Below are 22,474 nucleotides of genomic sequence, written 5' to 3' on the forward strand. Positions count from 1 at the left end.
AAATATATTTTCACACACTCTTGTGAGACCCATATACTTTTCATTAACATTTCTCTCTATTTTGGTCTTTTAAAATTAAATATTTTACATACAGTATGAATGCCCCTAACTAACGGCAAGATACAGGTTGAACCTCTCTAATTTAGAACTCTGTTGTCCAAAAAACTCTGTAATCCAGCATTATTTTAGGTAGCTGGATGACCACTTATCTTGGGTGTGGCCAAGTTTCCCCGTGGTCCCATAAGGTTTGTTTACAGCCACCTTCCCTGGCTGTCCATGTTCTGTGCTGTTATTTAGCTCTAATTTACCTCTAAATGTCTCTAAGAGCACAGTAAGCAGTAGAAGTGTTGGCAATGCTGCTAGAAATTATTGACCTCCTGTTGTTCGCTGAATTCTCTCATCTGGCACTGGTCAGGTCCTGAAGATGCCAGATGAGAGAGGTTCACCCTCTACATACAAGTCTCTAAAGTTGCAATGCTTGAGGAAATATTCCTAATGTTCTTCGTGTTGATGTGTATGGAATAATGTGCTAATTGCACTGTGGGTGTATTCATGTATTTGTGAGATTTTTTTATATGTGGGAGCATATTGTGCAGTTGTATGCACTGGATTCAATTCTTTCCTTTTGGCATACTGTAAGAATTTTGAAATGCCTAATTGCAGTATTATGTTAGATTTTCAAAACACAGTTCCATACAGCTATCTGAAGTGAACCGTGCCTGCAGACACAATTCTTGTATTAAGAAAGGTTGGTAAATGATTATTAATATAATTAATGACTTTATTAATATGCTGGAAGCATATTCATATATAATTAAACCCTTGAAAGTTCTTTCCCCTTTTCATTGCTGCTTTTCTTCAGTGGCTATGTCTAGACTACATTCTGCTTTCAAAAGAGGAATGCAAATGAGGGAAATCAAAAACGCAAATGAAGCACTGATTTACAAATGTTGGTTTAATTTGCATAATCATATGCATCATTTGCATTTTTAAAAGTGTAGACAGGGCTGTTTTTGGGGGAAAAAAACCCTTTTTTGAAAGAACTTTTTTCAGGAATACGCTGTTTTTTTTTTTAAATCTCTTCTGTAAAACCAATCGGATGAGATTATGCAAATGAAGTGAGAGATTTTTAAATTAGCGCTTCATTTGCATTTTCAATTTTCCTCATTTGCATTTCTCTTTTGAAAGAGGAATGTAGTCTAGATGCAGCTAGTAGGAAGAAAGGAAGATGATACAAATTCAGATAGTACTTTGTCTCTTCTGATCAAAACACTGACATTGCCATAACCACAACATAATTAGTGTATCTAAGACCTCATAGTGACTAATGCATTTGCTAAAATAGAGGATAACTTAAAATCAAGAGTAACTTATTTTTAGACTTCATGTTCTTTTTATAGTTTTGTTGCTTAACAAATATTGAATGTACATTTTTGTAAATTACCTTGTCCACATATGAGCCAAAATGATACATTTTAAATTGGCTGTTTTCTCTAAAATGTTATATTGCTGTTGTTTGTTTTCTCAGGCTGAAGCTGCACATGAAGAGGAAGATATAACAGTACATGAAGACGACCTTTCTGGGTCCACAAATGAACTCCCAGCCGCATTTGAGTGCAGCGATAGCCTTAGCCTGGATATGACAGAGAATGAAGAAAAAGGGGACAGATTGTTGGAGCAATTTGCTCTTGCCAGGTACTGATATATTCTGTAGGGTAAAAACCTCTTCTACAGCACAGCCAAAGATGCAACCATGTAATTAATTTCCTAATCTAGCCCCATAAAGTGTAAGTGCCCCCTAGCTATATTGGCCACAACTGGAATAAAACTAATTGGAACTAGGGACTGCTGGGAGGGCGACTCAGAAAAATGTCTGTTCAACCACATTTATTAACACTCGCAAAACAGGATGAGACATTCCTCATGGCAGAAACTGTATAAGATTTGTACATCCATCTGTACAGTTACATGGATCGTGTGTATAGTACATTTCAACGAAAGAAGTGTTGAGACTGTTATGGTTGTCTGGTTAACACTCTACCATCCATGCTGTCTCACCGCTTGTATCTCATGGGGTGTAAGGATGTCAGAACTCTTAGCTTTTCATTCCTCCAATCCTGTGACTTGTATGTGTGGGACTTGCTCGGAAGCATATGTTGGAACAACTTACGGTTCTTCTTCGAGTGGTCCCCGTGGGTGCTCCACAATAGGTGTCAGGCTTGCCCGGCGCCGCAGATCAGAATTCTCCTAGCAGTTTCTATTGCATCACGCATGCGCCGACGCGCACTGCTCCCTTGCGTGCCCCCGGCCATGTGCACGATCCGGTACCCGCCAGTTCCTTCTCAGCCGCCATCGGCTGCAGATGGAATCTGCTCCGGCTAAAGCCGGAGACAGATAAGATAGTTGTTTTTACGTGTAGTTTGTTTGTTTTTGTAACTATCAAAAAAAAAAAAAGAAGAGAAAGAAAGAGAATATTAGACAGCAGAAAGAAGAGGAACGAAGGAGAGAGGGGCGGACAAGAAGGCTAGTTAAGCCGTCCGCTGCCCCGCAGGCCGGTGAATGTTATTTTGGGTTAGAAAGCACTCAGTAGTGGCTAAGTACCCTATTAACAGTAAAGACTCACCGCGATGGCCTCCTCGGGGTTTAAGAAGTGTGAGTCATGCCGCGAGGCTATGCCGGCCTCCGATGGGCATAGTGAATGCATTCGCTGCCTGGGAGAGTCACACGTTACCCAGAAGTGTTCTCACTGCGCTAAGCTTACAGCCAGGGCCAGGAAAGACAGAGAGATGAGGCTCAAAATGATCTTGCTTGATAAGGCTCTCCAGCCGCAACCGCCGGAGAAGCCTCACCCAGAAGGGCCCTCTGGGTTGCATAAAAGGAAGGCAGCCTCTTTGACCCCCTTGGTGCAGAAGAGGAGGAAAGTCTCCCTGGCTTGATCCTTGCCAGTGGGCCCAGCAGGCAGGACGAGCGGAACGCAGAGCCCCCAGCCGCGAGCTCATGAAAGCGGCAGCGCACGTGGCAGAGGCTGAGCCTCCGATTACACAACAGGTGGCACGGAAGGTGCCGCGAGTGCCAGCGAGGCAAGCGCTGGAATAGGTGGTGCCGACGCATGCGGCACCGGCCCCCGCGGCACTGATGGTGTAGGGGCACCCGGCACGGAGCCTATCGGCGCTGGAGGAAGCTACCCACGCGGCACCGCCGCTGACTGTGCCGAGCACGGCACCGACAACGGGGCCAAGATCCCCGGCACGGGAAGGGGGGTGCCCACCCCGCAGTGGAGGGGCAAGACAAAAACAGAAACTTGGCACCTCAGTCCATCTCCAGGCAGGGCCGCGCTGCCCTTATCTCCTAGTCCCGCCCCTCCCCCGAGATACACACACCACACCGACAGGCTGTAACTCCACCGGCTTATTTAGGGCCTCCCTCTCCGTTCTTCCAACCAATTTTGCCATGGCTTGGGCCACCTTCACCATTTCTGGGCATGGATCCCCTTAAGTACTATCACAAACCAGTTTCACCACTATCTATGTCGTCGCTGAGGTCCCGCTCTCCCAGACATCATGGGTACACTCCCCGATTGTGGTCCAGGTCTCCATCACCGGGCCCTTGCCCATGCTGCTATGGTCGTCCTCATCATGCTGAGCACAGACACCGCAGGTCTAGATCCAAGGGCAGGTCCTCCCCTGCTACTTGTCAATACTCCCGTGTACACTCTCGCTCTGGGACGGGAACACAGTTGTCTCAGGAGGAATTAGGTCCAGAATCCCGAGACTTCCCTTCACAGTCCTCCAGGGAGCAAGTATATCACCGAACTCGGGAGCCAGAGGATTTGAGGGAGGTGTACCCCAGTGGTTCCTCCTCATCCTCCCCAGATGAGGCCATGGCCCCTGGGGATGTTTCCCCCCCGGATGACCTTAAACAATTCAAGGAGCTGTTCAAAAGAGTTGCTTTCACGCAGGACATTCAAATAGCAGAGGTGCAGGAGAAGCATCATAAACTCTTGAAAAATTTGAGACCCCCGGCTTCATCGAAAATCGCTATCCCGCTGGACGAAGCCATTATGGAGTCAGCCACTAACATATGGCAGACCCTGGCCTCTATTCCGCCTACAAACAAGAGAGCGGATAAGAAATACTTCGTCCCAGCCAAGGGCATGGAGTTCCTCTTTAGTCACCCGCAGCCCAATTCTTTGGTGGTCGAATCGTCCCGGCAGAGGTTGAAGACGTCTCAGTACAAGTCGGGGGGGTCGGATAAAGATGCTAAGAAGCTAGAGCTGTTTGGCAGGAAGGTATATTCTTCCTCTACCCTATAATTGAGAATGGCAAATTACGCGGCACGTTCAACAGCAGCAGCAGTGGTAATGCATAGGGAATCCTGGCTCCAGACGTCTGGTATCCCCAGGGACCTGCAGGCGAAGATCGTGGATCTTCCCTTTGATGAGCAAAAGCTGTTTGCGGACTCAACCGACTCGGTCCTCCACTCCAGCAAAGACTTGAGGGCTACACTTAGGACCTTGGGTATTTATACTCCCCCATACAAGAAGAAGAAATTTTATCCTCAGCAAAGACACTACGCTTACCAACCACAGCGTGCTCAATATCAGCAAGGCTACGACCAAGGGCGGCATCAACAGCAGCAGCAATACAGGACTCCCAGGCGACGTTCTCAGCAAAGCCGTACACCCTCGGGGCAGGCCCAGAGACAGCAAGTTTGACGGGTATGTCGGGAACTGCACTATCAACACCATCGCTCAATGCCACTCTCATCTCATGTTCCATCATCGCTTCAAACCATTCCACTCCCAATGGCAAAAGATCACCACAGACAAATGGGTGCTAGAAATTATAGCCACGGGTTACACGATCCCTTTCCTGTGACTTCCACCGACAAAGCCTCGTGCCAGGCCTCATCTCAGGGACGCTGCCCACGAGGCGAGGCTGAAGCAGGAGGTAGATCACCTCATGTTCATAGGGGCGGTGGAAAGAGTGCCGGAACAATTCCAAGGGAAAGGTTTTTATTCACGCTACTTCCTAACAGAGAAGAAAACAGGAGGCTGGAGGCCGATCTTGGATCTACGGGGCCTCAACCGTTACTTGCGCAAGCAACGCTTTCGGATGATCACAGTTGCCTCCATACTTACGGCACTGGACGATTGAGACTGGTTTGCAGCCCTCCACTTACAAGATGCTTACTTTCATATAACAATCCACCCAGCACACAGACGCTTCCTCCACTTCACGGTCGGCAGGGAACATTTCCAGTACAGGGTTCTTCCGTTCGGCCTATCCTCGGCACCCAGAGTCTTTACCAAAACCCTGGCAGTGGTATCAGCCTACCTGCACAGACAGGGGGTGTTTATTTTCCCATATCTGGATGACTGTCTGCTGAAAGGGGCCTCAAAGGCAGAGGTCATATGCATGATACGTGTCACCGTGAACACGTTTACTTCGCTAGGCCTAGTTATCAACCTCGCAAAGTCAAAGACCAAACCCACAGAAGGTATAGAGTTCATAGGGGCATGCATAAACTCTATCACAGCAAGAGTATACCTGCCCGACGCCCGCTTCCGCGCCATCAACTCCCCAGTGCAAGTCACGATGTACAGCCCCACGGTGCCGGTCCTAACGTGCCTGCAGCTGTTGGGGCACATGGAGGCAGCGACGTTTCTGGTACAGAATGCCAGGTTACACATGCAAAGCCTGCAGCATTGCTGGCGAGTGTTTACAAACCGGCATCCCACACTGTCCACAGGGTAGTGTCGCCCACAACGGAGGTGCGCAGGTCCCTAGCGTGGTGGGAAAATCCCAAGAATCTGCTAGTGGGGATGCCTTTTTCACCAACCACAAATTTCTATCTTTCTTACTACCGACGCCTCCCACATAGGATGGGGAGCGCACATTGGCAGCAAGGTGACGCAAGGGCTACGGTCCCCTGCGGAACAGACACTGCAAATAAACATACTGGAGCTCAGAGCAGTGTTCAATGCGTGCAGACATTTTTGAGACTACCTGCATGGCAAAGTAGTCGGGATCAATACCGACAATACCTCCACTATGCTCTACATCAATCGACAAGGAGGGGCACGATCCCGTGCGTTATGTGCGGAAGCAGTCCGATTGTGGAACTGGTGCATTCCCAACAACATAATGTTGAAAGCCTCATACTTGCCGGGCGCTCACAACGTGAAGGCAGATCAGCTGAGCAGGCGCTTCGCACTCACGTACGAATGGCAGATCCGCTCCGACCTGCTACGGCGCATATTTCATACATGGGGGTTTCCCCGAGTCGATTTGTTTGCCACCCAGTACAACAAGAAGTGTCCCCAGTACTGCTCCAGAGCAGGAATAGGGCGGGGGTCCCTGGGGGATGCATTCATGATTTCATGGAAGGGCCCTCTACTCTATGTGTTTCCCCCCACAATGCTTATCCACAAGGTTCTGCAGAAAGCCAGAAGGGAGAGAGCTCGCATGATACTCATAGTCCCAACTTGGGACCGGCAACAATGGTTTCCCTTGCTTCTGCGCATGTTGGATCATCCACCACTTCCCCTACCGGTGGCGCTGGACTTACTCACGCAGGCTCAGGGATCCATAATGCACCTGCACCCTCAGGGTCTGTGCCTACAAGCATGGTTAATCCATGGCTCAGCACCTTAGAGGGCACGTGTACAGAGGGAGTACAACAAGTCCTGGAGTGTAGCCGAAGGACCTCCACCAGGAGGACTTATGAACAGAAATGGACTCGATTTACAGCCTGGTGTTCCGCCAAGCAGTTAGCTCCCCTTGACGTTCCTATAACCGTAATACTAGAATACCTATTGGACCTCAAACGAGACGGGCTTTCTCTATCCTCGCTAAAGGTCCACCTTGCTGCTATATCAGCTTTTCGGCATACAGAGGAAGGGCCCACTGTATTCGCCCACCCTATCGTCAAAAGGTTCTTGAAGGGCCTGGTAAACTTTTACCCCCCTCGAAAACCGCTTCCGCCGTCATGGAGTTTGGACTTGGTGCTCAGCACGCTATCGGGACCACCCTTTGAACCATTAGCCATGGTACCCCTCCGACTCCTTACGATGGAAACAAACTTCCTCCTTGCGATTACGTCAGCCCGCAGGGTGAGCAAGCTCGCTCGCAGCAGTGATGGCAACGCCGCCCTGCACAGTATTCTCAAAGGAGGCAGTAACCTTACGGTTACACCCAGCCTTCATTCCAACAGTTTCCCTGGAGTTCCATCTTAACGAACCAATAGTTTTACCCTTGTTTTACCCGAAGCCTCACAGCTCCAGCAAGGAGGCATGCCTACATCTCCTAGACGTGAGAAGGGCATTGGCCTTTTACATAGACAGAACTAAGTCCTTCCGGAAAACGGACAGGCTTCTAGTGTCTCTCGCTCCCAGGTCAAAAGGGGAAGGCCTCTCTTCACAGAGAATTTCAAAGCACATTGTGTCCTGTATAAAAATGTGCTATGAGCTTCGAAAGACCCCTTTGTTGGCCCCACCTAAGGCTCACTCCACCAGGGCGGTGGCAGCGTCAACAGCCTTCTTCAAGGGCATCGCGTTAAAAACATCTGTAGAGCGGCAACCTGGTCATCCTACGACACTTTCACCAAGCATTATGCCCTACATCGGGTATTCGAGGAGGATACCCGTCTGTCGACAGCAGTCCTCTCAGGGGCAAGCTGCACATGAATCGATTACCCACCTCCTTACTTGGGTTACTGCTGGGTAGTCACCTATTGGGGAGCACCCACGGGGACCACTCAAAGAAGAAAGAAAAGTTACTCACCTGTAGTAACGATGGTTCTTCGAGATGTGTCCCCGTGGGTGCTCCACCACCCACCCATCCTCCCCGCTTCGGATCTCTGTCTGGTGTTTTTTCAGGAGCATCCGAGGCGGTTGGTCAAGGAACTGGCGGGTACCGGATCGCTAGAAGAATTCCAATCTGCGGCGCCGGGTGAGCCATACACCTGTTGTGGAGCACCCACGGGGACACATCTCGAAGAACCATCGTTACTACAGGTGAGTAACTTCCCTTTCTGGTACATACGCCCTGCAACCTTTTCGAGCCCAGTGTCTCCCATATTTCTGCCATACATGGGATGCTTTCCTCTCCCTGCAGCTTCCAGTGATAGTTGAAAGGTACAGCATTGCTTGTGCTGGCTATGCCCCTTTCTCCCACTTGCTGATGGATCCTCTACCTCTGTGGCATTGGATGGGGCAGTTCATGCCACTTCTGTCTCTTTTTCTTTCAGCTTTATTGTTCTGGCAGTTTTTCAAGCATTTTCTTGTTTGCTTCAAGCGTGGGGATCACAGCCATCCAAAGCCTCCACTCTAGCATCTCCCTGCTGAGCTCCTCTGCCCATTCTCAGGCGTGGCACAGCAGCCGTGCAAGTATATGGCAAAATCCAATTGATGCTCTACACGTAAGACAGCACTTCTAGGCTCTGCAAAAAAAACCTAATTTTGTCCAGCTCATTCCCAATCAGCTGGCCCTACCTCTGCCAGCACACAGGGCACTGAGTTGGGTCCTTTAACACCCAAGAAGCTATGACTTCACCGTGAAAGAACCCGGTCAGGAGAAATGGAACAGAACAGACAGAAACTCTAAGGAGACAGAGGGCTTCATCCAGGCTGCCTGGGAGTAAGCCCTGGGGTAAACAGGAATGATAAGAACTCTACCAGGATACCAGTCCTCCTCTCCCCCAAGTCCGGAATTACGTCTTACATTTCCTGGGCAGAATTGCTGACCTCGTAAACAGACCCTAGTGGGTGTGAGACTCTGAAGGGGAAGACTCTGAAAGAAACTCTCTAAGAAGGTTCAGGTTCTCTGTAAGGCAAGCTGCAAGAGACTGCATTCTGGTTGTCTTTGGGCAGTCATGCCCACAAAGCATGCCAATAAGACAAAAAGTCAAGAGAGGAAAAATTACACAAAACCCAGAAGACAGCCTCCTGAGCCTCTGCCAAAGAAAGGCTCTGAATGTGAGCAGGATTTGGAGAAAATGCAACAAAAAACAATTCCCCATAAAAGGTTTGAGGCCATCTGCTAAAAGATTATGACTGCCACAGCTCCAGCCTGAAGAGGCTCCTAAGAACAAGACTCAGTACATACCTTTCTTCAGAACCCTCTCTGGAGATTGTTATTCCCTGCACCCCACCTTTAAGGATGTGATTAGAGGAGTGGGGAAAACATGGCTAGGTAAGCACACTAATAATTAAGGCCTTAGGTTTTATAGGCTGCAAGAGCCAAAAAATTCTGTACCTTAGGTTCCAAGAGTGGATTCTTCACTAGCATCGTTAATGAGAGAGATGTTTGTTCTGGCAGAAGGGTAATTCTTTCCTTAGAACCCACCAGATAGACCCCCCCTTAGACAGGACCTCAGGACATCCTCAGTCTCTCTGAGCATCTCTCATATCCACATGCTTTGCAAGAACGCCACTGCTCTGGGTGGAAGAGCTCAGTGGCCTGAAAGACAGGGATCACCCTGATTTCTGCTCTGTTTTGAGGAAAATTTCACTAGCAACAGCATTTCTTGGAAGTTTTCAGCCAAGACAGTGGCAACCAACTCAGTGGCCAGGTATCATGTCTAGTTCCATCCTTGGAAGATAGACACTCTAAGCAAATATTGTCTGTTCAGGTTCATAGGATCTCTCTTTTTTGGACAAAAATTGTATAAGATTGAGCTAAAAATGCTCCTAAATATAAGCAGTCTCTGCACTCTCTATTGAGTACCTTCAGGAGGGAGTACAAGTATGCCTTCAGGCAGAGGTGCTCATTTAGTTCCTCTTCCTCACTGAAGCACCAGAGAAAGTATAGCAGATACATCAATGGAAAGCACTGGTGTGAAATTTAAAGGAAAAGGCCTTGTGTTGGTCCTGCAACCCTCCAAAGCCCATCATGACAATGAATAGGTGTGCCTCTGTCCAGAACTGAATCTAGGGGATAGAATTTCCCACTTTTCAGAAGAATGGTTTGTGTCAGCCACAGGTAGGTGGTAAGAGACAGTAAATCAGAGATACTCTCTTGAGCAAGGCTCTGCAACCTGTGGATCTGAAGCTACATGTGGCTCTTTATGGATTTCTTTCTGGTTACCAATGCTATAATTTCAAAGTGGGGGAAAAAAATCTTCTGATTATTTTCGATAAACATAATTGTCTAAATGCCCAAAACAGAGCAACTCATATCTAAATAGCAAATGATACATGACCTCAAAACGATGGATAACTCCCCCTAGCATTCTTCAGAGAAGAAAGATGGTTCAGGAGTAAAAGTCGGGAAGATAGTGGTACAAACACACACATAAAGTGTGAGGAAATAGAATATGTAAAAAGTTTGTAAAGACTTGCAGTAAACGTATCGCATTACAAATCGTGTGTGAGCGCTGTTCTTAAAATAGGGGTTACAAAATGTATTGACATTATTCATTAAAGGCCGTCTTGTATTCACGTGCATTGTGGCTCTTGAATTATTGAGTTTCTTTTACCAAATTAGAAAAAAAATGGCTCTTCTCGCTATTTTGGTTATCAACCCCTGCCCTTGAGCTACAGGCTCCTCCCTCCCCCATCTCCACCTAATCACATATATCCACCATTCCCATCAAATATATATTGATCCATAAGGAAATCTCCCATTTCCCAGATCTCATGAGCTGTGGAATGAGATTCCATCATAAGAAAAGTTCTCAGGGTTCCACCCTTCATCGTTCAGAAGCGTTGAGTTCTATACCCCTATCTGGATGACATTCTAATGAGAAATCCAACTCAGGCAACAGTACACAATGCAGAGTCTGGATCTCTTACAAGCCCATTGCTTAGTGATAAAAATCAAGAAGAGTTCCTTGATTGCACACCTAAGGATAACCCTCCTGGGAGTGGACAGCTACTCTTGGTGGCAAATACCCACCAATCGTTTAGCAGATTCCAGAAGATCCAGGAGCTCATCTTTGTTCTGTACAAGTGCACCAAGCTCAGTGCTTCCATCTATTGAACCTCCAGGTGTCATGAATAGATGTCACACAGGTGGCCACAGGGCCTTCTATGTGCATTCCTGCCCTTTCCTTATGGGGAAAGTAATCCAAAAGACAAATGGGAACAAGCAAAGTAATTGTAGTAGCTCTATTCAAGCCAAGGAGATTCTGCAGTCTGACAGAGCTAAAACTGGAATTCACATGATAGCTGCCACCCAGATTAGACATTTTTTCCCAAGTCCCTTTTCTCTCTATCCAGACTATCTTGAATTAATTGCCTGTACTGTGCTTGCAGGGAAAGCATTAATCATGGTAATCCTGTCTTTAAAATTGATCAGGATTTTGTCTGAATCCGGGTTATCTGCAGTAAAAGTCTATTCTTCCATCTGGACCAAGTACAGCCTTTGGTGCCACCAGAGCAATGCTAATTTAAGAGATCCTGGAAATCTAGCTAATCCCAGATTTTCTTCAAGAAGGTGTGGATAAAGGTCATTAGCACAGCACTATAGTACACCATCTATTATATTCATAGAGTTCTATTTGAAGGATCCTCAGGCTGTTTGACACAGAATCCCAGGTAACCAGAATTCTCAGCGTAGTCAGGAGTGCCCAGGGACTCAACTCTCTCTCCATGTATATGCACCATTCCACAGGGGCAATGCCCAGAAGGGAGTATTTTAGCACCTTCTCGAGGAAGTAGAGGTCAGCACATTCCCCTGTTGCACCACAGTGTTCTAGGAAGAATTCTTCCTCCCTGTCATAAAATTCCTTCGAGAGCTCCCCTTGAGAGTTGGTACAATGCACCTCCATGCTTTCCTGGACGTAGCAGGAAAACCCTTTCAGAATTTAGTACACATCCGTGGGTTAGTCATATCAAACTCAGTTATATCAAAATCAATTTCCTTTGATACCAAAATATACTTCTTTTTGATTGGGTCTATTTCCCTTCATTTTCTCATGGTTTTCCTTGAACTTCACGGACCATAAATGAAGTGGAACATGTTTGCAGAGGGTGGGGAGCAATGAGGAAAGTTTGCTTATTTTTACTCTCCCATTACTCTAAAACAGATTTATACTTGCTCACACTGTCCAAAGTGTTAACTTTTGAGCAGAAACAAAGTATGGAAGATTTCAGCCCAGTAGGTGATGATTGCAGAAGAGAAAATAGCTATTTGAACAGAAACATTTCTGTAAGTTTCAATCAATGAGAGGTTTGCTTTAATATAGAGTTCAATAATTACACATGTGTTGCTAAGCAAATATTGTCTTGTACCAGTAGCGTGTGCTGTAGATGCTTAAGACCAACCTTTTGTATGTTTTCAATACACAGAAGGGAAAGCATAAGTTAAAATTAAATCAAATAAAAATTAAGAAAAAATAGTAATTGAGAAGATGTTAGTTATAACATCTGATGAAGTGGGTCTTTGCACATGAAAGCTTATACTCCAATAAATTTGTTAGTCTATAAGGTGCCATTGGACTTCTTGTTTTTGTATATACAGACTAACATGGCTACTACTCCTTTTATACTATAGATAAGTTTACATTGATTTACTGTAGCATGCTGAGATAAAAAACATTTTATCTGTAGCCTCCTTTGGGTGTATTTTCAATATGGAGTTAGACAGTTTATTTTCTTTTCTCCTCCAGTTTTGGTGAAGGTGACAGAAATGCCTCCCCTCCTCCCTCACCGTTCTTTTCTGCCATCCTTGCTGCATTTCAGCCAGCTGCATGTGATGATGCAGAAGAAGCCTGGCGTAGTCATATCAACCAGCTAATGTGTGATTCTGATGGGTCCTGTGCTGTTTATACATTTCATGTGTTCTCCTCTCTGTTTAAGGTAAGAAAATAGATTTGGAACTCTAAAACAATGCCTTTTAGTTGTGCGCGCGCGCGCGCACGCACACACGTTAGCCAGCACAGTATTAAATACTAGTCGCAATTTATTACTTGGCATGTTGTGTTAACTTCATGTATTGCATGGTCACTTGGAAACAAAATATACTCTCTGCTGCATAGTTGTGCTCTTGGATCACAGTTTTCCATTAAAATAGTAATTTAATGTTCATCCAAACTGCTCTCTCATGTCCAGAAGACCTCAGCCTGGTTCTCTAGGCCCTAACAAACCCTCCCTTTGCATCTATGGCTACTTGCTCAGTCCTCCACTTACCATTTAAAGCTTCCTTTTTTAGGGATATAACATTGTCAAGAAGGGTGGCTGAGTTGGGTGTGCACATGGCTCATCCTCTCACATGCTACCTTCTGCTGTGATAATACCACATTTTCATCTCTGCTTTCTACTCAGGATCTTTTCTGAGTTTCATATAACCAGGACATTCATCTTCCGCAGCCGCCTCCTTCAAGGGAAGAAATTAATCCCTGCACCCTGGATGTAAGATACTATCTATAGCAGAACTAAGACCTTCAGGGTTTTCCCCAGACTCTTCATTTACTTTGCTGAGAGGATAAATGATTTCCACTCAAGCTCTCTAAGTGATTTCTGGATGCATTCTACTTTGCTCTGAAACCTCTGGACATCTCTTTGTAAGAATGACTGAGCCTAGTTGAGTGAGCAATCCACCTTGATGGCCCTTTTTAAGAGATGTTCCTATCAGAAATATTTGCAGGTCTGCTATGTGGTCTTCTTTCCAAACTTTCTCCAAAAATACAATCAGCCCTGCTTCAAGATTAGACACAATATCTGGTGATGCTATCCTAAATTTTCTTCTGGGTATGCCGTACCTACATGTTAAATTGCTGCTTGGGTGTCTCTTGTGGTGGAGCACCCCTAGGACATGTACTTGAAGAAGAAGTGGCTATGTACCTGTTCAGTTATTTGAGTTCTTTTGAGGTGTTTTGTCACTATGGGTGATCTACCTCTTGCTCTCTATCCCCCCCACTGCTGTGGAGTCTTTTGACTTCATCACTGAGAAGAAGCTATGGATTTGTGCGTTCCTATATACTCTTGCATTTAGGAAAACACATCCGTATCGTGCACAGGCACACAGATGCTACTAGCTAAAACCCTGGCTCAAAAGTGCAGAGGGTGCACAGCTACTACAGTGTAGCACAAAACATTTTTTGAAGAACTGCCCTTCTATAGTCACATTAAATATGATGTTAATTAAAATTAAAAAATCAGCCCTTACGTGTTTCATGCTTCCCAATAACCTTGGCAGTGTTGGTTGGGAAGAAACTTCCTGTGCAGGTTATTCTCATTCCTGGATTTGTCCATTACAGGGGGTCTTTCATGCAGTGATCCCTGTAAGCTGAGTGGTTGGTCAGCTACCCAGGAGAGATTCAGGTGATTAGCAGAGCACACATAGCACCCATGCCCAGCACACGTTTCTACTGGTGGTGCATTTCCTCACACATTGGTGCACATAAAAAACTTATTCCACTCATGGATGGGAAAAATTAGAGGGGACCCTGTCTGCACATTTTAAAACAACTGTTTCTGGCCATTATCAAAGACAGGATATGGAATTAGAGGGACTACTGAGCTGACCAAGCATGACCTTTCCTTTTTAATGGAAGGATTACCAGAACTCAGATCTGAGAGTGCTCGCTCAGGGCTTGTGGAATTCTGGTGCAGCAGGGCGTGGCACTTCTTTCAACAACAAGGTTGCAGTTGTGTAAGAAGAGCACCTCCCTCTGGTTGGAACATAGCATAGCGTAGACGCTCTCTTTGCTGAACTGTATGAATGAGTGTGGTATATGTGACTAAGTGTAAACGAGCAGTTTGTTGGGAAGGGGAGGAAACGAAGGAATGAGGATACCTAGTTTGAACCAGCTTTTGATTAATCAACAGCGGAAATGCTTTGAGAGGTTGTGACCATAAAATAACATAAACACATGGAAAAACACGCTGTGTTGGTTCCCGGTAATCTGTTTTGTTACAGCCTTAGGGACTTCTCCTTTTTGGAGACAAAACAATTTTAATTTACTTTGTGATACACACAGAACAGGGGAGGCCAAACCGTGACCCACAAGCTGCTTGTGGCTCTTTGACAGTTAAAGTGGAGGCTTGTGGAGCCTTCCCCCAGCCCCTTTGCTGCCTCCCACATAGGGAGAAGGAAGTTAGAGACTCCTGCCCTGTGGTGGGGTGGTGCCGCCAGGGCCGTCTGTCAGCAATGACTTATGCCTGACAAAAATATGGGGGAGACAATTTAAAGATTTAACAACCCACCCCCCAGCTTTAGCCATCCCCCCCTTACCCTCAGCAGTCCCCTCCTCCAGCTCACAGGTGTTTAGCTCCACATGGAGAGGCAGTAACAAACAGCTGGGAACTCCCAGGAGGGGCAGCTTCTTTAGTTCCAAGAGGAAAGACAGCAACAGCAGCAGCTCTTCCTGCAGCTCCCAGCTGTTTGCTGCTGACTCTTCCCAGGGCTGCAGCTCCTAGCTTGCTGGTTCCAGAAGCTTCCATCCAGGGAGTGGGCCCTTCAGCACCATGTGACTGAGCAGGTCAAGCAAACCCTGGCAGAAAATCAGGAAGGGAATATGGCATGCCCCTTATGTGTCACCTCTGGCCTCTGCCCAACAAAAAGAGGGGGTCTCATTGCCTTAGTTCCATGGTAGGTGCCTGCTGGGGCTTGGGGCTTTAATCCAAGCAGACACTTGCCCTGGGGCTGAAGCCCTAAGACACCCCCTCCTTCCATAGGGCTGAAGCCTGGAGCCCTGGCAGGTGTGCCCCATCTCTTGAACTTTTAAAGATGTGGCTCAGAGGGTCAGTAAGTTTGAACTCCCCTGACACAGAAGAAAAGAGAGGTTTTGCAGTCACCCACCTTGATGCTTATCAAAAGCTTTGTGGCTCAGAGTAATGTTAGCCCAGGTGATGATAAAACACTCACTACATGCTCACCTACCTATTATTCATGCTTTAATTTAGTGTTTCCCAAACTTAAAACATACGTATATCCCTTTCGTGACTTTGGCCTTATTGGTGTACCCCTCTCCCAGAGCCATCCCAGTGCTTATTTCCTGTTTTTTAGAAATTTATTTTCTGACGCATACCCCTTGAAATCTTTTCACATACCGCCAGTGGCATGTGTACCACACTGCTTTGATTAAATAATTTCCTAATGATGACTACGTATTCTGTCACCATTTCTTTGCTAGGAAACAATATTTTAAAAAAAAAATATTGAGTGACATCAGAGTTGATGACAGTTGGGTACAAATAGTGCTGGCTTCAGCCAGTTCATAATAAAGCTTAATGCTCAAGCGTCCCTGCACAGTTCTAACAGTGTCATGGTTTTGACCTCCAGCATCCTTCCAGTTCTACTTCAGTGTCTCTTTAACATAGGCTGTCAATCAGGCTGAATCTAGTGGAGACTGTTCTAATGTGGACAAATGAGGAATAATACAATGGATCAATAAATTAATTTCTCTTACTTTTTTTCATCCCCATATATAAAATTGACAAACTAATGTAGGGGGAAAATTCATTATCTTCCATAATCATCTGGCTGATGCCTCCTAAAGCTAGCTGTATGTTTGAAAATTATCATTATCATAATGTATGTAGTTTATAAAGAATAATTCATCCTCAGAAGCAAGAATATGGTCCTTGATCAACAGTTTGGAATTCCATTGTTAAATTTAACAATGGAATTCCGTGGCCAGTTCCAAGGTTGCCTCTCTGGAGAAATTTCTGAGCACTGTGTTCAGCAATAGGAATTGTTGTTTTAATATTTTTGAGTAAACATTCACTTCATCCCATGGGGATGGTTTCTTCACTTGCTGTTATTGTTAGGGTGACCATATCTTCCCCAGACAAATATGGCACATGGGGAATGACCCCTATCCCAGCCAAAACAGGACAGATGGTCACCCTATCTGGGGCACTGGGAACATGGCTGCTGTCTCACCAGTGAAGCTCCTGGCTTCCCCGAGCTGTGGGTGGCAGCCCGCATCCCCACACAGGTCCAGCTCCTGGATGCTGCAGCTGGGGGAAGCCGGGCGGCTCTGGCTCCAACCCCACTGCAGCCATGGTTCACACCCCGCTTCCCCCAAAGCTCAACCTCCGTGGTTCCAACTCCAATCCCAGCTCTTGCTTCAAGCCCCACCACCCAAGCCTTGGATCCAGCCCCACTGAAGCCCTGGTTCACCCCCACCGCCTGTGCAGCTCCTGCTCCAATCCCTGCAGCCCCAGCTCAGCTCCTGCCCCCACTGGGGGAAACTGGGTGGCAGCTGAGCCACCACGCAGTCTGGCTCCCAGCTCCCCCAGCTGGGGGAAGCCAGGTGGCAGTGGCACGGGTCCAGCTCCTGGCTCCCCCAGCTGGGAGAAGCCGATGAACCACTGTGACTTACGGGGCAATGAACCACTTTTACAAAATAAATCGGATGCCCAAATGGCGCCCAAACTGTGGGGCTGTCCGCCGAAAACAGGGCAGATGGTCACCCTAGTTATTATATGAAGAAGGAATATATGTAGTTGTGTTTATAAAGGAAAGACGTTTTGTATGTGAGCAATGAATTTGATAAGAACTATTTTTTTGAACAGAATATTCAGAAAAGATTCTGCTTCCTAACTTGTGACGCTGCCAGTTACCTGGGTGACAACCTGCGAGGGATAGGTTCAAAGTTTGTGAGCTCTTCTCAGATGCTAACTTCCTGTTCAGAATGCCCCACTCTTTTTGTAGATGCTGAAACAGTGAGTACATTCCTATTGGAGATAGTAAATGACTGTCCAGCGTGTGTCGTGTAAAGGAGGCTAGGGTGGTAAAAGTTTTGGGAGATTTTTCTTGTTTAAATTGTCTACCCTCGGACTGTCCCACATTTGGTCTGCTGAAGAATATAGCAGGTACCCCTTTGGATTCCTGTGCATATGACTCCTGGTTATAGTATAATTTTCCCAATTGTCAATCAAATTTCCACAGCATTTTCACACTCTTTTCTTAGAGGTTAATAATGTTGGCAAGTGGGATGGGATGTGTTCAGGAATCTGTTTCCAAGATGAATAAAGGATACAATTGCCTGTAAGTTTTACCAATGTAGCTGTCGTTAGGGGTATGATTTTACTTTTTAACGATAAATGTGTAACCGTAGAAACTCTAGTGTGACAGGAAGTTGTGTTGGCGTAGTTATTCCCCTTCTTGCATAGGAATAGTTATGCTAGTATAAAGCACTTTATGTCAAAATATCTGCATCCATGCTCTTAAAAACCAAGGCTAAATCTACACTAGGCCAAATCTTTGAAATGGCCATGCAAATGGCCATTTTGAAGATTACTAGTGAGGCACTGAAATACATATTCAGTGCCTCATTAGCATGCTGGCGGCCGTGGCTCTTTGAAATTGCTGTGTCTCGCTGCCACGCAGCTTGTCCAGATGGGGCTCCATTTCAAAAGGACCCTGGAAACTGCGAAATCCCCTTATTCCCATCAGCAGATAGGAATAAGGGAATTTCAAAGTTTCTGTGGTCCTTTTGAAAAGGATCCCCATCTGGACAAGCCGCGCAGCAGCAAGACGCAGCAATTTTGAAGTGCCGCAGCTGGCAGCATGCTAATGAGGTGCTGAATATGCATTTCAGTGCCTCATAGGTAATCTTTGACATGGACATTTGCATGGCCATGTCAAAGATTTGGGCTAGTGTAGACATGCCCCAAGTGTAGTTCATTAGTTGTAAACTATGTACTATGACAGGAGAATGAAGGTGGCCAAACATGGAAGAAGTTGCTATTCAGTTGTTTACCAGACTGTTCAGCAAAGTTTATCCAAAACCTGAATTCCTTGTGAACTGGTAGTGCTAGTCTTAGAGAATTTTTGTGTGGATGCTGGGAGGACGAAGACTAGCACTCATGTAAAAGCCCAGGTTAACTGTGGATGTAGACATACACTCAGAAAATAGCCAGGTTCTATACATACTTTGGGATAAGTAGGGAGGTTTGTGCTTTTCGAATAGCAATGTTATACACCTTGACCTCATCAACACATTGTCATGTTATGAAGCAAGGTTTCTCATGCTGCTGCTTTGTAGTTGGAGTACTCCTGTATTTCTGTTGGATAAAAAAAATGAAGAAGCACCCTTGAAGAGGCCATCAGATTTTAGTGGGGCAGATTTTCAGAGTGGCCTTCCTTTTGCAGCTTTCTTGTTTAGAAGCGGGCTTTTGGGAAAGCCACCAATGCCTGTGCATTCCCTCAGCTGCCCTGCATGCCTCAGCTACTGGAGCTGACAAGCAGCCAATACTGTGTGTATTGCTCAGTTGTCACAGAATGCTTCATAGCATTTGAGTCATCTCATAGAAGATTAGGCTTGGAAGAGACCTCAAGAGAGCATTTAATCTGACCCAGTGCTCAAAGCAGGACCAACCCCAACTAAATCATCTCTTCTTCCTCTAGCTCTATATCTGAAAGCCAAGAGGAGGGGGCAGAGCTGTCTCTAGGCATGTTGATGCATCTGATGTCACAGTATGCTCAGCAGTGTCATTTGAGTTCAGTGTAATATGAGTTTCTGTGACAGAGACTAGCTTTAGGAAATGATTTTTTGTGACTTTGTTAGCCACAGGTGGGTGTTCTGTGATGGCAGTGTGACATAGTCTATCTCACAGCTTTATATAAAATACACACTTCTAACCTGTAATTTGGGTCTGCTCTGACTCATTGTATCTTGAGAGAAGTTATTAGCTTCTGGGCATCTTTTTCTTTTTCTTTTTTTTTTTTAACAGATAAAAAAATTGTATACTGTTGTTTACCTCACAGGATAGTTGTGAAGTTTATATCCATACAGCATTTTCTGTACTTATTTGAGAAGGAGATTTTTGCTATCTGTGACATTTTGAATTGAAGTCCTGAGTACAAATGGTTTTCCTGTCGTTTTAGTACTAAGAGCTAAGGGGACTATTTCAGCTCCAATAGCCAGCAAACATGCACTGGAGAAAGAATCAAGCTCTGAAACTCAAAAGAAAGTGCTACTTACTCCAGGAACCCTTAGTCATTACCAGAACCATTAGCAAGACGGATTATCTAACTCAGGGATTCCCAGCCTATGAGGTGGGACCCAAACATGGGTTACGATTAGATTTGTTAAGGGTCACCAGCAGCTCAGAGCTGCATGTGGCTGTTAAAGAAGCCATTTGCAGCTATCTCTATCAATAGAGAAGCAATTATGCATTACAAAGACAGCTTCTCCACCTCTAGCAGCAACGAAGGGTCCTGTGGCACCTTATAGACTAACAGAAAAGTTTAGAGCATGAGCTTTCGTGAGTTAACTCACTTCTTCAGATGCTCATCATTTTGAGCATCTGAAGAAGTGAGTTAACTCACGAAAGCTCATGCTCTAAACTTTTCTGTTAGTCTATAAGGTGCCACAGGACCCTTCGTTGCTGCTACAGATCCAGACTAACACGGCTACCCCTCTGATACTTCTCCACCTCTGATATTCATAGCCATCCCACGCAAGCCACTTAAGACTCTTCCAGTAATTTTGCTCCCACTTCTGTTGTATGTAGCTGATTTGTCATTTTTCATTTTTTTTTGTTTCTCTCCCAGCCCCTGAGTATGACTCCCACCAGCCTCCAAGTGTGGGGTTTACACTTTGGGAGTGGTGGGGGCAGTTTGGGGATGAGGGTCTTTCCCCCCACCACAACTCAGATCAACTATAATTAATAAAATAATTATCTATAATAATTTTTATTGTTGTTATTAATGTAGTTTCCCTTTTTCTATTAAATAACTACTATGAATATATAACCATAAGGGGGTACAATTTTATATCCATGCCTGAGGTGCAAAATTAGCTACTTATGGCACTGTTCCCCTCTCCTCCCCACACAGTTTTTGAATTGCCTTGGGTCACCAAGTATTCCTGAATTGTCAGAATGGGAAAGGTTGGGAACCGCTGATCTAAATAGTTGGTATTTTGGGTCTTTATTTTCCATTTTTACTCCAGGTGGAGTGGGAATCTGTACATCCAGCAGTGTTAGTAAAGTTTCAATGTAAGATTGAAATTTAACAATGGGTAAACTATAAAGTCCCTTTTTGCAGGGCATACCATAGCTTCTACTTTACTAATATTTTTTCTTCTCCTAATAGTAAAATTTACTGGCCCGATTTTTATTTTACTGTTTCTAGCTTCTCTCTTGTGGACTTCTTGAGAAGCTAAAATTCAGCGTTCTAGAATTACAAGAGTATTTGGACACATATAACAACAGGAAAGAAGCAACTCTCTCAGTAAGCAACATTTCTGTGCTTTATTGGCCTGTATTCATATACTAAAATGTTTTGATTTCAAATCTGTTTCAGTTAATAATAGTGTAACATTTTATAAGCCAATATTGTATCTAGAATTTGGACCCATTTGTTCTCTCTCTGTCTGTAGAAGAAATACCACAAGATTGTTCTTGATACAATAAGAATTTTAAAAATGATTTTACATAGCTTAATTTCAAATGTGTGCACTCTCTAGTCTTTCAAGCTCCTCCTATTTACTAAATAGTAATGTATTAATTTGTTTTGTTTATACAATATAAACATTATGAGAAATCAGAATTATAGCTAATACAAAATGTGTTGGGCTGCATGAATGCAGAGCTTAATTGCAAAACTTAGTATGTTTTCAAAGCATCATACTGAGAGACAAAAATACTTTGTTACTCCTCGTTAAATAGAGCCAGAGCTAATATTTCACTTTTGTCTGTGGAACCAGTGGCTTGCAAACTGCAAGGCAACATTTGCTGGGGGCTCGCAAGATGGAGTTATTACTTGTCAGCCAGGTGACTCTGAAGAAAAGGTAATAAGGAGCTATTGTACTTTCCTGACAAATGCCATGTATATGCCTTGTTTATTGATACCGGAAGAAACTGGTGCCTTTACCTCATTGTATACTTTTGCGGAGCTTGGGCACAATGCAGATTCTATCAGCACCCTTGGGATCTGAGTGGTCCTGAACCAGGGAATTTACCTGACTGGGGAGGTCAATGCCAGCCCCTCTGCTGCCCCTGGCTGTGGAGCTGTGCTCTGGTGACAGCAGAAGAGCTGGCAATGACAGAGCAGAGACTGGGGGAGGGGATGCTCAAGGGAAGAGGCAGAGTGGCTGCGGAGCCCCATGGCTGGGGGCCAGAAGTGGGTACTTGTGGTAGCACACTGAGCCCCACATACACTGGGCTGTGCTGTCCTGGTCCCCACTGCCAGCTGTGGGGCTGCACTCCAGGCCCCCTAGCTGCAGGACTCTGCAGCTACCCTGTCTCTTCCCCCAGGTGTTGTCCTCTTCTCTAGCCTTGCTCCTCCCCAACCCTCCCTGAATTTCAGTGCCACAAATGAAGCTGTATTTATTTGCATTGCTCTGGAAGGGCAGTGCAGGAGTTGCTGAACACAGGGCCCTGGACTTTCCCTGTCAGTGCTCCAGCCTGGCAGCACCTACAGGGATGTGCGATCATAGATGTTGCTCGATCAGGGAAGTCAAGATCATACAGGTCCAATCTGTATCTCTTCTTCTACTTATGAGTCTATTACTGCTGTTCAGAGACCTGCCCAAAGTGGGTGAAGGATGAGTGGGGATATGGCTTTGTCCT

The 22,474-nt window shown here is 45.5% G+C and overlaps 1 protein-coding gene across 10 annotated transcripts in view; it reads left to right on the forward strand.

The window, feature by feature from the left end:
* FRY (FRY microtubule binding protein) overlaps positions 1 to 22,474 on the forward strand; it is a 308,821-nt gene that overhangs the window by 268,737 nt on the left and 17,610 nt on the right. For 9 of the 10 annotated variants that reach the window (XM_074986272.1, XM_074986262.1, XM_074986254.1 and 6 more), the window contains 5 exons: positions 1,529 to 1,695; positions 12,613 to 12,802; positions 17,468 to 17,617; positions 21,036 to 21,134; positions 21,610 to 21,693. In XM_074986272.1, the coding sequence (XP_074842373.1) occupies positions 1,529 to 1,695; positions 12,613 to 12,802; positions 17,468 to 17,617; positions 21,036 to 21,134; positions 21,610 to 21,693 (690 nt within the window). Of the gene's footprint in view, positions 1 to 1,528; positions 1,696 to 8,250; positions 9,189 to 12,612; positions 12,803 to 17,467; positions 17,618 to 21,035; positions 21,135 to 21,609; positions 21,694 to 22,474 lie in introns of those variants that run through there. The other variant, XM_074986277.1, reaches the window with a different exon arrangement.

Source organism: Carettochelys insculpta, chromosome 1 (assembly GCF_033958435.1).
Source record: "Carettochelys insculpta isolate YL-2023 chromosome 1, ASM3395843v1, whole genome shotgun sequence".
NCBI lineage: Eukaryota > Metazoa > Chordata > Testudines > Carettochelyidae > Carettochelys > Carettochelys insculpta.